Genomic DNA, 14,248 nt, shown 5'->3' on the forward strand with positions numbered 1-14,248 from the left:
ATAGTTGTTGTCATGTATCTCTTCAGTTCGGCGAACATCTGCGACCACCGACGGTTTGAATGTCTTCTTTATGTTAACTGCACGCAGTTAATACTTTACTTTCCTCGGTGCCTCTCAAAGGCTGTCCGCCTACCAAAAGTGGACAGAACTTGATCGGCAGCGAGGTGAACATGAATACAAGCTTAAGCGTCATCGTGCCCGCAACACCGGCCCATTCGCATAATGATTACCGACACGCCAGGCCGGGCAATTACAAGTCCACATGCTTATTTCACAAGCTCGGTCTTATCCTCGTCGAGGCGCTGTGTGATCCAGGCAATTGTCTCCTGCATTATGCTATGGAGATCAGCGAGGTCTTGCTCATTCGACAGATCATCGTCATGCTCTCTGCGCAGTCGCATTCCTCTTTGCGCTCCTCGATCTCGTGGCCAACGCGAGCAAATGGATTTGTTGATTCAGTTATGTGGTCATTTCTGCTATTGGCCTAGTGGCCCCATGGGGCGTTCGATCCAAGGCCCGGTCCTATGCATGTGAGTCTCCCTTGACGTTGTCTCGGCCACAACTTGAATAGCGTCTACACGATTGTCCATAACTTCTAACCATCCCCCAGTTGAAAGTGAGGATTAAGCTTTGCTGTGACACACTGGAGCTGGGTCCAGCGTCGAGTAAAGAGTAGGTGCTCATTTTACTTTATCTTAACCCTCGTGCTCCATCTGCAGGATGGACCCTCCTAGCAAGCACGATAAAGGATCAGATGCGCTTCAGCAGCTCGTCCTGTTCCCATCATTTGAAGCCGTGGGCGGCACGGATCATGACGACGCGTTCATCTGAGAATGCTCAGTGTATGCATACGAGGAAGCACTTGACAAACCGCTGCGTGGACCAAGTCCGCAAGATTCAGGATGGAGACGCTTTCTGTGTGGTTCAGCATCACTCCCTTGAACCTGAGCTCTAATTATTACCACCTAGTTTCATCTCCAATTTGATCATAACCATTCACATTATGTTCGGGGGTAGTAATTACACAGGTTTGAATGCCCGCGCGGGGGGGGGCTCTATGAATTATGCATTGTATTTGGCCCAAACCTCTTTTTCGACGACTCTTCTTGGGACTCTTCTTCCAGTCCAAATCTCGAACTGGTGGAAGCCCTGCTCTAGTAATATGGCCATTCCGGGAACCGTTGTCCACTGCGGGACGGGGGGTGCTGGCTCACCGGGGGGCGGTGGATCCCGAGGGTGCGCAGCTAACTCCAAGGAGACCACGCCTGCCAACTTCAGTAGAGGAGTATCCGCGGGTTTGTACGCCATATCAATTACGACGCCCCCCTCTGGATTCGAGAAAATCGACTTCGGTAAATAAAGAGTCCCAGGTACGCCAGGTGTAAGCGATGTTGCGGTGGCTGGCACCGTCGAAACTATGACCATTGGCGCTTCAGCGGGAAACTCGTCCAGAGCCTCAATCATAGTAAGGTTGTAGTTCGAAGGCAACGATTCAGAAAGAGCGTGGATAGCCGACTGAGTTCGGTTATAGATGTAAATCTGTTTGATATCCAAGTTGTTCAAAGCATAGATGGCAGCGCGAGATGTTCCACCAGCCCCAATGACCAGTGCCGTAGTCGAGACAGAGATCGGTTTGGGGAGGTTCGACACGACAAGATCTCGAATTGCTAGCCAATCGGTATTGTCTCCGTAAAGTTCCCGCTTCCCGTTGACGACTCGTGGGACAACTGTATTCACAGCACCAATCTCTTTTGCATGGGAGGTCAGCTCATTGAGAAGAGGAATGACTGTAATCTTGTGAGGAATGGTTATAGACGCGCCCCCAAAATCAGGCTGAGCGAAGAGCGCCTCAACCTTCCCATCAACCTCCGCGGTCTCAAATAAGCTGTACCTGTGAGGTAGGCCGAGAGCGGCGTAGGCAGTATTGTGCAATGTGGGTGACATGGAATGACTAATAGGATTGCCTATCAAGTAGAACTGCTGGGCCGGGAGTTGGCCGATCAAGTGTAAGGCATTCTGTATTTCCACGAAACTAAGTTGTCCAGGAGCCGCGCGGGTAGGTAGGAGGGGGTGGGATATGGGACTGAACGTTGGGTTCAGGATTCGAGATAATTGACCGTCTGGACCCATGTTGATTGCAATAAGAGGCCTGGAGTCAGAGCGCTTTGCGATGCGTGTTCGGAAGGATGATAAAGAAAAGTTATCCTCAATGGAGTTTGCTTTCCCTACAACCTTGACAATATCACCAAACGCGGCTCCTGTCTCGTATTTCTCCATGACGATATCGCCACGCCAGTCGAGATTACCGCTCCAGTCATGGTAGGACGCAATGATTTTCGACCTTCCTTTATTCCGAATGAGATGGTGGATTGCGCTCCTATGCCACGTAATCTCGACATCGACATATTCTACATCTGATTTGACTGCGAGATCGAAGAGTTCAAATGCCTCCTTCTGTGCCGTATCTGGGAATGCGCCTCCTTGTGACACAGTACGAACAGTGAATACAATGGGGAGAGAAGTTAGTTGGCGGAGTGCTGCCAGCTGATTTGCAACGAAGGTGCGTGAAGGAACATTCGGGATCTCGCTGGGAGATCCACTGGGGCGGAGAAGATCAACGCGGAGTTCGACGGCATCCGCGCCTTCAGTCAAATTATCCATTGGAGGGGCTGCCGAAATGATATCGGGGTAGGTGACAGATAGGAAGTACGACCGCCTCCCGGGGATTTCCAGATTGGGAGCATAATTGGGCTGAACCCCCGAGATATGTCGGAAGAAGCGGCGTACATCGTTCTGGATGCTCGGACGAGCATCGTAACGCACTTTAGTGCTTTCCTGAGATGGAGCTGAGGGCCGGACGATCTTGGTAAAACTGACGAACTCGTGGTTTGCAACGTCAATAAACCAAGGCTGCCGGCGCTTCATAACCTCCTCAAACGGCTCACCCCAGGCAGGCCTGGCTTTCTCTTGACCTAGGTAGGCGGCAATCTCTTCCATGTCGCGAGTAATGTGAACCACGAGACCGCGATCACGGCAGTAAGCCTTAAGCAAGTCGCGGCATGCCGGAGTTTCCACTACTCCGCCTCCAAGGCTGATCACATAACCTTGTCTCATCGTCTCGAGAGCCTCCTCCAGCAATGCTAGTTCGCACTTTCGGAACTCGGGCCAGCCATGCTTCGCCACAAAGTCAGCAAGTGGGACTGCGTATTTTTCGGCAAACCAATCGTCAGCGTCAATGAACTTCCGACCCAACGACTGGGCTGCAAGACGCCCTATGAAGCTTTTCCCTGCACCGCGCATACCAATAAGGAAAATGGTGGCAGATGGATTGGCTGGCGCAGAGTTCAGGGATTCCAAGCTGGAAGATGAGCCAAGTTCGATACCTTCACAGGGAATGCCGATCTAAACGAGAATCATGAAAAAAGACGTTAACGGGTAAATCAACTTGTCTACCTTATTCCCAAGATCATCCCACCAGTTTGGCCAAGTTTTTTCAACACATCGCTTCTCTTCCAAGATGATGCCCCCTACTACGGATCCCAGTACACTGAATGCCATGGCTACCCGGTGGTCATCATAGCAGTGGACGCTGACCCCATTCCTCAAGGCTGCCAGAGACTTTCCATAAATTTCGAGACCATCATCCAGTTCCTTCGTCTCAACCCCAAACTTGGCTGTTCGGCAGGATTGCATGTCATCTAATAGAATGGAACATGATAGCTACAGGTACATACCTAATTGATCAATCATTGCGCGGATACGATTGCATTCCTTAACGCGTTGGTTCGCGATACCAAGGATTCGGGTAGTATTAGGATGCGGTGCATCTTCCAAACGACGCTCCGGTTTTGAAGGCGAGGCAGCAACGGCAGCCAGAACAGTCGCGGTCAAGAAGGCATCGGTCATTGTCTCCATGTCTACAAAGCCGAGAGCTTTGAGCTGCCCAACAGGGGGTCCAATGACGGTCGTCTCAGTCTCAGTTTGGATAACAGTGCACCCCATCGGCTCGAGAACACCCTTTGCAAACCCGGCGTCACCCTGGAGCGACGATGAACCAATGTTGGTAATGGTACAAGAAGTCCCTGTGATGGCAGCAATGGCAAGTGGATAGGTCGCACTACTGGCATCACTCTCAATCTCATAGTGGGGCGGATTGATGTACGTGGCTTTAGGAATGTGGTAGACATTAAGGAGTTTTCCATTCTCATCCTCCCCCGAACTACATCAACTCCGAAAGTTTTCATCATGGATATTGTCATGTCGATGTAAGGCTGTGAGATGACCTGCCCGCCGACTAGCTCAAGTGTGACTGGGTTTGCGGCATAGGGGGCACAGAGAAGAATGGATGACACGTATTGTGAAGAGACGCTGGCGGTGAGCTGGATACGTGATCCTCGGAAACCGGCCGGACTGGCAGTGATGGACAAAGGAAGGGATCCGTTCTTACCCAGGTAAGAGACTTCGGACCCATTGCTACGTAGAGCATCAACCAGGGGACCAATCGGGCGCTCTTTCATACGGGCATTCCCGGTAATCACAGTGGCTTCCCCAGGGTTGTCGGATCTGACGAGCGTGCAGACGGTAGCGAGGAAGCGTGAAGCAGTCCCCGCATTGCCAAGGTACAATTCCTTGCCCTTAGGCGGGACCGTGAGCAAGCCTTCGCCACCTTTCACAACCAGCGTTTCTCCACCATCTTCCCAGGAGAACTCAGCTCCCTGTATAAAACTTCAGTGAGTTTAACGTCGACATATAGTTGACCAAGTTACCTTCAATGCAACAAGTGCAGACATCATGACTTGTGTGTCATCCGAATGTAGCAGGTTCGTGATGCGTACAGTACCCTTGCCTAGCGCAGCGATCACCATAGCTCGATTGGATATGCTTTTTGAGCCTGGAGGCGCCATGCAAACAGGAGCTCTAGGGATGGTGGGTATGACATTTATTGCTTGAGATAGTGCGCGGCGAATCACGGCATCGTCCACAGAAGTGGCTTTCTGCTCGTATGTGGCACCAATGCGTTTCAGCAAGACGATTTTTTTCTCAGTACCAGCGTTCTTCTTGTCGACTTTCATGATATTCAATAAGCGATCGTTTGTAAGCAAGTCGGCTGCAGGAAGGGACGCAATGCGGGGGTCCGCGACTGAGACGGGAAGGTTGTACGCCTTCAGGCATCGAGTGAGTCGGCCAACAGCAACCTGATTGAGAATCCCCAGCTGGCGTGCCACCTCGGCTTCCAGTACCATTCCGACAGAAACACATTCTCCATGAAGAATTGTAGGGGTAAGAACCGCCTCCAACGCATGTCCAATCGTGTGACCGAAGTTAACGAGATTCCGTAAGCCCGTCTCGCGTTCGTCGATGGTGACTATGTGGGCTTTGACAGCAATTGAGCCCACAATAACAGAAAGAAGCAACTGTTGGCCAATAGAATGAACAGAGTCGGACGGAGAGGAGCGCTGCTCAGTTGCAGCCAGGATTTCGACTGAACGTGTTTCCAGTTTTTCGAATTCCGCCTCGTTCCAAATAGCTGCTGTCTGTAGGCATCTGGAATTAGGCAATAACAATATTGGTGTGTAAGTGAACGTGCCTTAATGACTTCAGCCATTCCATTGGCGACTTCACGTGCAGGAAGGGTCTCGAGGAAGGACGCATCAATGAAAATGTATTCGGGCTGCCAGAAGGCCCCAATGAGGTTTTTTCCGTGAGGAGTGTCGATGGCTGTCTTCCCGCCCACGCTGGAGTCCACCATTGCCAGAAGAGTCGTGGGGATTTGGACGAATCGAATGCCACGCATGCTGGATTGAGATCGATCAGTGCTCCTTATCGAGCAAGGATTAGAGAACCTTCTCACAATGTGGCAGCAACGAAGCCCCCAAGGTCCCCGATCACTCCCCCGCCCATAACGATGAGAACGGTGTCTCGAGTGCAGCTTCGGTCAAGTAGGAAGTCCTCAATGTCTGCCTTTCCTTCCCTCGACTTAGACGTCTCTCCTGGAGGGATAACCTTGCTGAAGAAGCGAGCGGGAGACCCAAGCCCTTCAAGAGCGGCTTTGAAGACAGATTCATAGTGACTAAGGTGGAAGGATGCAACGCGAACGTCGGTCAGAAGTACGTAAGTCGACGCTGGCAATGTCCGGATGACAGTGTCCACGATGTAGTGGCTAAGGTGGAACCCGCACTGAATACTTTCTTTGCCAAGGACTGAGACCTTAAAGATTTCAGGATGACCAGCCATCTCTGTCTGGCCAACGCAAGACACTGTGAACGAGCAAGTTAAGGTTGAAACGTCTCCGTGGGTCAATTTAGTCTGGCTCTTATGGACACATGAAGATATGAAGAGCAACGGCAATTAGGAGTGACGGTGATCTAAGTCGAAATGCAAAACCTCTGACCCGGACCGCACCCACGGCAAACTATCTTCTTCCCACTTTGTTCCGCTTTATGTATCCATCCCATATCAATTTCAGCATCTCTCTCTCTCCTCCGTCTAGCATGGTTATCATCATTGAATCCCTCATTTGGTCGTTAATCATAGAGCACAGTTCAAAAATTCCAGGCTCGAGTCCCCGTCGTATGTCAGGGGAGAGTATTCCCAGTGGGCTGGTAAGAATCCGAATATACGCAACGAGAACGTAAGGTGCTTGCGTGGAAAATGGCCTGGCTATTGACTCGGCCTGAGGAATGGGTTTCGATTTGTTTGCGGACGAGGATGTTTGAACCTCAGTTCTTTTGGTCAACGTCATGAGAAGCCGCGTGATGCTGTTGGCTTCCTCTGCCCCCAATGGTTGGGAGGGTTGAATCCAGGATGGGAAAGTGCTTGCGATTGAGCGTTGCTGGCTCGCTCCAAGACTTCCTCGAACAGCCCGCAGGCACTCCAGGAGTCGGCTGAGAATATGTCCCAGATGCGGTAAAGAATTCACCACAAGGTCACGGCGAGAATTCACAAGCTGTCTTGCAATCGAAGCGATCTGTAAATATATACTTTTCGACGTTGTGGTGTCGTGAGATGTTGAGGGTGAAAGTGTGTCGGCCAAGATTAACCAGATGTAATTAAGGTCTGTCTGGAATAAGGAGGGAACCTGAGAGAATAGTTGTGAATGGGCATTCCTGATGGACGATGTCTAAGATTGCGCGCTCACTCACAGTATCTTTGAAAAAACATTTGACAATGTAGTCAAGGGACAGAAGTCGATCATTTGCGCCCAAAAGTTTGAATGACGACAGGAGACAGAGGTAATGCGATCTGAATGATTTTGCGACTTGATGCGAGTCTGGGCGGGGGAACCCGGATAGAAAGCGGTGTCTCTCAGTGGGGGTTCATTCACTGACCTGGAGGTGGGTTTGTCACCAAGATTGCCGCCTGAGATATCATCGCAAAGACCAGCTTTGGTGATTGGGCACTGTCCATCATTGTATGGTAGAGCCTCTGGAGGACGTGACCATAGGCAGCAGTGCTCAGTTCGTGAGAGCAATTCGCGATTGCAGGGTCTCTCTCAGCATGAGGACCTGTATGCATTTAGTAGGTGAAATACATTGATGCTAATGCATACCTTGGAGCAAGCACCGTAGCGCCAGGTCCGCCGAAACGAGGTATTCTAGTTCCTGTTGCTTCTCCACGGGGGAGAAATTTTTGAATTCTTCACTGACGAGAGAGAAAATGGTAGCACAAAGAGAAGACCAGTTCGGACTTTGTGCAGTGTCTGTCTCCGTTTTCGCTCGGATATTTCGAAATAAAGCTGTGAGAAGCTGTCTTCCTGAAGGTGGGCTTGCTTCAAGCAAAATTAGTTATGAAACTTCCAGAGAAAGTTACGGAGCATTTTTTACCCCCAGAGACGTCGGTTTCCCCTATCAGGCGCCGTATCAGCAATAGAAGCCGCCTAATATTCACTAAGATAGGATACAAGGTATCTGAGATGGGTGTGTCGTGAAGCCGCTCGGTGAACGTCAGTCCACGATTTGTCAGGCTCCGCAAACGACCCAGAACATGCTCTGGCGTGCTATAGTTGGACTATCTGTTAGTGGATTCACTGAATAGCGTGGATCTGCATTCAAACCTAGGAATCTGTAAGTGACTCGCAAACGCGTCCAATAATGTGGCCGTAACCTCCGCATCCCAGTTCGAAATATTTGAACACGACGCCAAATTCGACAGGAGGTTTTCCAAAAGATCCAACATTATAGTAATGGGTGCCAGGTTATCACCGGAAGTCCCACTGGGCTTGATCATAGTTCTAAGGAGTCAGGTATCAGTGTTAATATTAAAGTAACACTGAGGACCGCTTATGACAGCGAAATGGATTTTATCAACTCCAGGCTGGTTCTTGCACACAAACCAGCCTCATCACCGACATCTCGACATAAGTACGGGAGCAACGTCGGCTCTCTCCGCTGTGTACGTCAACGTTTTGTTGGAGCGGGCAGGCTTAAACAAACTCACAAGATCGGATGGAAGTCTTGGCTTGTTGACCATCCTAAGCAAGTACGACCTGAAAAGTGTTCTCTTCGTCATCAACATGGCCCACTCATCCTCACCCATTTCCCCCCACTCAAGGGAGCCTAAGGAGGAGTCGGCCACCAATGCAGCTTTCATCAGCCAGTCTCCTATGGGTTTCGGAATGTACTCCATCGGTGTGACCATCAAGAAATTGAACATTTCCAAAGTGGCCTCATTGTCCTTGCTTTGAAGAATTGATGGACTGAGGCGTAGCAGGCTTCGTCCCATCCTCCGAAGACCTAGAGGTGTGACATCGAATTTTAACAAGCGACTCGGATCTGATGTTTTAGCCCGTTCTCCAAACTGGCCAAGGATCACATCTACAGTGGAACGCCATGTTGCAAGCGAATAAGACAAAAAATCAAGTGAGAGCTTACCCCTGATACGGGTGTGCTCCCAGAAAGAAGCGTTGGACAAGGCCCTTTGAATGACGGCACCAGCAGTCATCGAGGCAGCTGTGTTCGCATGATTATCTTGCTGCCGATATAAGCGAAAAATCCTCTTCACCAGTCGACCCAATTGAGATTGAGTGGCATAAAGGCTGTCCAGTAGCACAACACATCAGGACATGCAATCACTCGGAGCTCATATCTACCACCCCACTTACTCTACGACTGCGAGCCACCTATCGGTCACAAGGTCCCATAAGGCCACAAATCCTGCTTGCCGAGAGACATCACTATTCCCAAGATATGATGAGGAATGCACGGCGCCAGAAACATTCGCTGGGATTTCTTCCCGTTCGAGCGCTGCAACGAGACTCTCAAAGAATGTCGAAGAAAACGTTGCATCTAGAACCAGGACACGATGGGAGCCATTTTCGCTTGTCTGCCAGAGCTGCTGAAATATTATTCGCGCCTATAGGAAAGACGTCACACATAAGAAAATCAACGCGAAGAGAAGAGATACTTCCAGATTCAACAGTTAAATAAGGGAGTTGAGGTTTGTCGATTGTCGACAAGATCCCAGTCAGATGATCTTCGCATCCCTTTAAAATGGGGTGGACCACACCAGGCTCCAAAGGACCCTGAAACTCTGACACGCCACCAAGACCAGTCTCGCCAAGTATATAGCACACGTTTAAGAGCGAAGCTGCTATTGTAGCATTTCCTGTCATCTGGAGGGTGTCTATGGTAGTGGCCACACCGCTGTGTATTAAAGATTCAAGTGAATGAATCTGGTTCCGAAGTTTATCAGCATCCTCAGGCTTGAGTTTCGCAACATAACTTGGGAGAGATTGGACGCATATACGAAGCAGATGAAGCAATAGGATCGGAGGCACCACCGATGGGTCCTCAGCGTTGTCAGCGACACAACTTCCTTCCGTCGATTTAGGCCGGGATTTCCTCTTATCTTGTCGATGCAATGACCCTTTACTGTTGGCCCGGAAACCGTCGTATGACCGATTCAAACATGCCAACACCTCATTGAAGGATGACAAAATCTGTGTCGGAGTGGAAAACGACTTTAAATTGTCGAGCAACAGAGCACCGTATTGGCGGCCAAATAATGGCGACGCGAAGATTCCAGGGAGTGATTGTCTACGCAGACGGTCCGGCAAGTGCTCAAAGATATTGGCGAGAAGATGTATATGCTGATCCAGCGCGCGGGTCTTCGTGCAATAAGACAAATGTAGGCTGAAGAATTCGAGGACAGATGAAGTATCGCTGGGGGACTGCACAATATTCTGGGGGTAGAAGAGTAAGTTGCATTCTATTGGTGCCAACAATATTCCCCTTACGTGGAGTGAAGCCAAGAAGATATCGTGACACCAAATGGCAACGATGTCAAAGTCAACGCGGATGAGGATAGATAAAAGCTCGAATATCTTGAAAATGACTTCATTCCGTTTCTCTGCAATGGAATTCCCATCAGGCCCCAGAAATCAAGGGAATGCCTTGGACGTATTGTGCGCTCACCCTTCTCTGACTCCATTGGATCTGTCGGAATACGCCACATCAAGCCCACACTCTCTTTGCACAGCCGGCGCACCAAGTCATCGCTCATAGGGTCCCCACTGTGGAATATTGATTCCTGCTCCAACACTCGAAGCAATCCCAATTTTGTCTGCCAGCGAGGCAAAACATGAGCGACGCCCACGGAACTGGCATTGTGCCCATCAATCAGATCCAAACAAGGCAGAGAAAATGCAATCGCGGCAGTCCGTATTTTGGAGCGATGCATTTGAGCAACATTTGACGAAACATTTCCCGCAGCCTCCGATGAGTAAAGGTGCCCAATGTTCAACTCCTTACACCTGTGAAGAGCGGAAATATAGCCTGAGAGCAAGTCGGGGAGCAAGCTGAACACTGCTCCTTCAGTGGAAGAGGCTTCAGACGAAGCGAGAAGAGAGGATAGATGTGAAATGATTGGTTGGGCTTGCCGGGCCCTTGCCCCCTTACGGCCTGTAGTACCTGATACGTGAAGATGTACTATTTTGTGGGAGAAAATCATGGAGGTGCCAACTAGCAGCATGTCCTTCCGTAACTCGGACAAAGGACTACCAAGGTGAGAAAGATTCCAGGTAGCCACCACCCAGTTGCCGAAGCCCCCCTCCTCAGTGAAGGAGTTATATATCTGAGGGAAATAGTTGGAATATGGAGGCGATGCAATGCCAAAAAGCTTTCACCTTTAATGCGGCTTGAGAATCAAATTCATCACAAAATAGAGAGGCGACCAGCCTAAATAGTGATCCAAGGATGCTAAGATCAACTTGCTCGGCGATCGTGTCACTGCGTGCCAACAATCTGAAAAATTCACAAGCAACCGAGAACACAACCCGAAATTCGATCCTGACCAACGCAACGGGCTGCACCAGACGGTATACGGACAGAACCTCCTCCACCACTCCGCGAGTTAGCCCTTCGAAAACTTTAAGCAGAGAAGGGAGAATTATGTATATTGAAGGGTTTGAAATGATGTCAGTCATCCATATTGGGTAGGCACGCCCAAGTGATTTCGGTTCATCAGGCACATTTCGAGGGGGGGAATATGTGACTTTTCTCCAGAGTACGCGGTAATCGAAGAAAAAATGGCATTTAAAAGGGACCAATAGCGTTGGTCAAGATTTACGTTCCTTTCCCTATTATTAAAATCCTTACACATTAACTACAGAAGCCCTGAGGGGGCATTGGATAAAAAAACGCACGGCACCTGGTCTTTGCACTTAATCATGGTTTTCAACGCCCAGCGCCCTAGGACCTCAGCTTTACAAGGGACGAGGAGATTCGGGTTCCTCCAAGCAGCAAGCGCGAGCTCAACTTTGAGCAGTTCGCCGCCCTGTGGAGGGTCAGAGGACCCATCCAGAGCGCGAATCAGGGCCCACGAGGACTCAAGCGCTGGATGCTCGGTGCTCATATAGCACTCAGTTAGCTAGGTTAACTTGGTGGCCCCGAGAACCTACTTTTCAGTCAGGTGACCATTGTCGGTTGTTGACCCCTCAGTCCAAGTGTTAACACAATTAATATCAGACATAAAATGAGATGTGAACAAGCGCTGCACATGGGACGTAGCAGCGTAGCGAAACAGTGAAACGACTGCGAGACCTCGAGCATAACAGAGTAGAGGTATAATATGACAAGGATAACGAGCGTCGTCATGGCTTGTTGTCCAACATTGACGCATTGCTGAGGAGGTGAAATCGAAGCGTACAAAGCCCACGGTGTCTAGGTTTCTGCTCTGATGATCTCCCTTCCTTCTAGAAGTTTTACTCATGTTCCTTTGTTCCCTGTAACGAGTGGCGTATGTGGCAACGTGCCATCGTGCGGCGCCCCACGCCTGCCATGTATATATAGGTAGATCTGTGAGTGCCGGGTACGACATCCGAACGTGTTGTGATATCGTACCGCAGGCCACATCACCGCGCGATTATACCGCCAAGCCCGGCTTAGTAATGAGCCACCGTAATACGTTTACAAAAGCGCTGCGGCGTCCTGATACGCCATCGTTGGCGGAGACAGCACCAAAATTTTATAAAATGATTACAACTCTAGTTTAAGCATAGATATTTTGGAAGGCTAGGCTTTATTTTGGCTCAATTAGTGGCTAAGTTGAGAAGTGGCGACAGAAGCGCGACAGGACACTCTCGCTTCCCCGGAACTTCTTCTGCTGATTCAGTGACTGCCAATTCGTCTGTCACATCTCTGGCTTCAACAGTATTCTGTATCTTGTTGAGTTTGAAATCTTGCACGAACAAAGACGCGGCAACAGGAATGAAGGCTGGAGCCAGGGCAGGAATAAGTAGATCTCTCTCGGCTGAGAATGCATCGTCTGTTGACACCAAGAGCGTTCGACCGAACATTCACGGAGACAAATGGTACACACTCACGCATGAGTTTCCGAGGCTCCGAACGTAAGTCGGGCCAAGTAGTGGCGACCAGACCCGGGAATCCTACATGTTCGGCGAATATTAGCGGGGGACTACAGGACTGTGGAGGCTTCAGGGGACAGGTTCGCAATTTCGACCGGCAACCGGTTTCTGTCGATGGCGCAAGCGACAGCGGTACCTACCACACTACCCGGCTCCACTGTAAGCAAGACAACCGCCGTCACCAGAGCCACATCTTGGTGAGGCAAACTCCCCTGGGCACCAGTCTGAGATGCCACAGCTGCGATACTGCCAATCCAACCCTGGATAATTGCATCATCACGAGCGCAGCAGTATTCTCACTGCTTGACTTGAACGCATCAAGCAGCAGTCCGACACGGATCACACTGCAGAGATTCTTTGAGGATCATTTGCAAAGGTGAGGCACAACTTGGGTGGTAGGTCCGCCGACCACATGTAAATCGCAGGTTTGCACATTCAACGTCACTCACTAGACGGAACCGAAGCTACGGACACCATTACATTGTGAAAAAACTCTACGTTGCCTTCCAGCCAAAATAGATTTGATGCAAGCACCATGACTGTTCGATTCTTCAGCACTTCCACTGGAATCACTTGGTAAGTCACCGTCTTAGCCTCCCAATACACGAATGCTGGGAAGGCTACAATCCCTCCGATGGCCATCATCGCAGGAATTGCGCGGTTTGACCATATTGATGTCGCGTGGAATCCGCCAGCAATGACGATAAGTACTACTTAATGATCCACACAGCATAGTGATGGGTCAAAACTCTCGAAGGGAAAGGAGCACACACAGAAAATCAATGCCAACGTCGCCCCAAGTAATAACAACCCAATTGCATCAGTATCGCTTTTTGATCCGCTCTATGAAGCTCGCTAGATTCTGAAACAAGTTGAGCCTCGTTGTACGGCGTTGACCCAAAAGGAGCATGACAGCCTGTCGAGTAGTTAACCAACCAAAAAATAATTGCCCGCACAGTGAGAAGAGAGTTGTTAAGAACGAAAAGATCGAGACGAACGACGGGTAACAGTGCAGGCAAATTTCAAATTGCATAAATACCATAGCCCCATCTTTATCCAAAGCCAGCAATAATATCCGCACTAATTTTCTCATTTGCGTAGAAGTTGATAAACCTCCGGTACTTTTGAGGACGTGGTCAAGCGGGGAGGATGAGGGAGCGAACGATGACACATTCGCCGCCAAGGTAGCAACGAATGACCTCCAATTGCAGCATCGTAATGTCAGCAATAAAGATTTGTTCGGTCACGAAAGGTGGGTGCTGCAGAGCAATCTGGAGACCTGAGAAGCCTTGAACCCAAATGCAGTTTCCTGGACCCAAACCCGCCATGGTCGGCGTTGATGTGGAGACGAGACTGTGAATTTCAACGCACCGACTGTAATCATGA

General features: G+C 49.9%; 5 protein-coding genes across 5 annotated transcripts; 1 reads left to right on the forward strand and 4 right to left on the reverse strand.

Annotated features, from left to right (window-relative positions):
- The first annotated feature begins 621 nt into the window (after positions 1-621).
- Positions 622-1,008, forward strand: EI90DRAFT_801032 (uncharacterized protein). The gene has a single exon (XM_039068067.1). It carries the CDS (start codon positions 755-757, stop codon positions 953-955), a length of 201 nt encoding a protein of 66 aa, XP_038923332.1. The 5' UTR covers positions 622-754; the 3' UTR covers positions 956-1,008.
- Positions 976-6,389, reverse strand: EI90DRAFT_3030582 (Pentafunctional AroM protein). Its single transcript, XM_039058233.1, has 7 exons — positions 5,852-6,389; positions 5,588-5,795; positions 4,767-5,534; positions 4,074-4,715; positions 3,735-4,038; positions 3,454-3,674; positions 976-3,402 (listed from the first exon to the last, which is right to left on the reverse strand). Exons 1-7 carry the CDS (start codon positions 6,232-6,234, stop codon positions 1,063-1,065), a joined length of 4,866 nt encoding a protein of 1,621 aa, XP_038923333.1. The 5' UTR covers positions 6,235-6,389; the 3' UTR covers positions 976-1,062.
- Positions 6,281-10,651, reverse strand: EI90DRAFT_3030584 (Urb2/Npa2 family-domain-containing protein; the record flags this gene model as incomplete). The annotated part of the gene is made up of 13 exons (XM_039058234.1): positions 6,281-7,078; positions 7,143-7,270; positions 7,329-7,505; positions 7,550-7,768; positions 7,824-7,996; positions 8,054-8,230; positions 8,287-8,387; positions 8,437-8,813; positions 8,871-9,034; positions 9,101-9,351; positions 9,407-10,180; positions 10,235-10,347; positions 10,413-10,651. Coding segments are annotated over 13 exons (3,429 nt in total), but the record flags the coding sequence as incomplete, so codon positions are not given.
- A 568-nt stretch (positions 10,652-11,219) lies between these two features.
- EI90DRAFT_801177 (uncharacterized protein) lies at positions 11,220-11,913 on the reverse strand. Its single transcript, XM_039068068.1, has 2 exons — positions 11,642-11,913; positions 11,220-11,575 (listed from the first exon to the last, which is right to left on the reverse strand). Exons 1-2 carry the CDS (start codon positions 11,848-11,850, stop codon positions 11,419-11,421), a joined length of 366 nt encoding a protein of 121 aa, XP_038923335.1. The 5' UTR covers positions 11,851-11,913; the 3' UTR covers positions 11,220-11,418.
- A 613-nt stretch (positions 11,914-12,526) lies between these two features.
- On the reverse strand, positions 12,527-13,504 carry EI90DRAFT_3011337 (uncharacterized protein; the record flags this gene model as incomplete). The annotated part of the gene is made up of 5 exons (XM_039056456.1): positions 12,527-12,762; positions 12,821-12,883; positions 12,999-13,122; positions 13,312-13,326; positions 13,361-13,504. 5 exons carry the CDS (start codon positions 13,502-13,504, stop codon positions 12,527-12,529), a joined length of 582 nt encoding a protein of 193 aa, XP_038923336.1.
- Between the last annotated feature and the right edge of the window lie 744 nt (positions 13,505-14,248).

Source organism: Cantharellus anzutake (genome assembly GCF_015039405.1).
Source record: "Cantharellus anzutake strain C23 chromosome Unknown EI90scaffold_2, whole genome shotgun sequence".
Classification (NCBI taxonomy): domain Eukaryota; kingdom Fungi; phylum Basidiomycota; class Agaricomycetes; order Cantharellales; family Hydnaceae; genus Cantharellus; species Cantharellus anzutake.

Coding starts and splice junctions, on each gene's coding strand:
- EI90DRAFT_801032 (XM_039068067.1), top strand. CDS start 755: ATGCGCTTCAGCAGCTCGTCCTGTTCCCATCATTTGAAGCCGTGGGCG.
- EI90DRAFT_3030582 (XM_039058233.1), bottom strand. CDS start 6,234: ATGGCTGGTCATCCTGAAATCTTTAAGGTCTCAGTCCTTGGCAAAGAA. Junction 5,796..5,851: donor GGCTTCGTTGCTGCCACATT/GTGAGAAGGTTC, acceptor ATCTCAATCCAG/CATGCGTGGCATTCGATTCG. Junction 3,403..3,453: donor GGGATGATCTTGGGAATAAG/GTAGACAAGTTG, acceptor ATTCTCGTTTAG/ATCGGCATTCCCTGTGAAGG.
- EI90DRAFT_801177 (XM_039068068.1), bottom strand. CDS start 11,850: ATGAGCACCGAGCATCCAGCGCTTGAGTCCTCGTGGGCCCTGATTCGC. Junction 11,576..11,641: donor AAGTGCAAAGACCAGGTGCC/GTGCGTTTTTTT, acceptor TTTTAATAATAG/GGAAAGGAACGTAAATCTTG.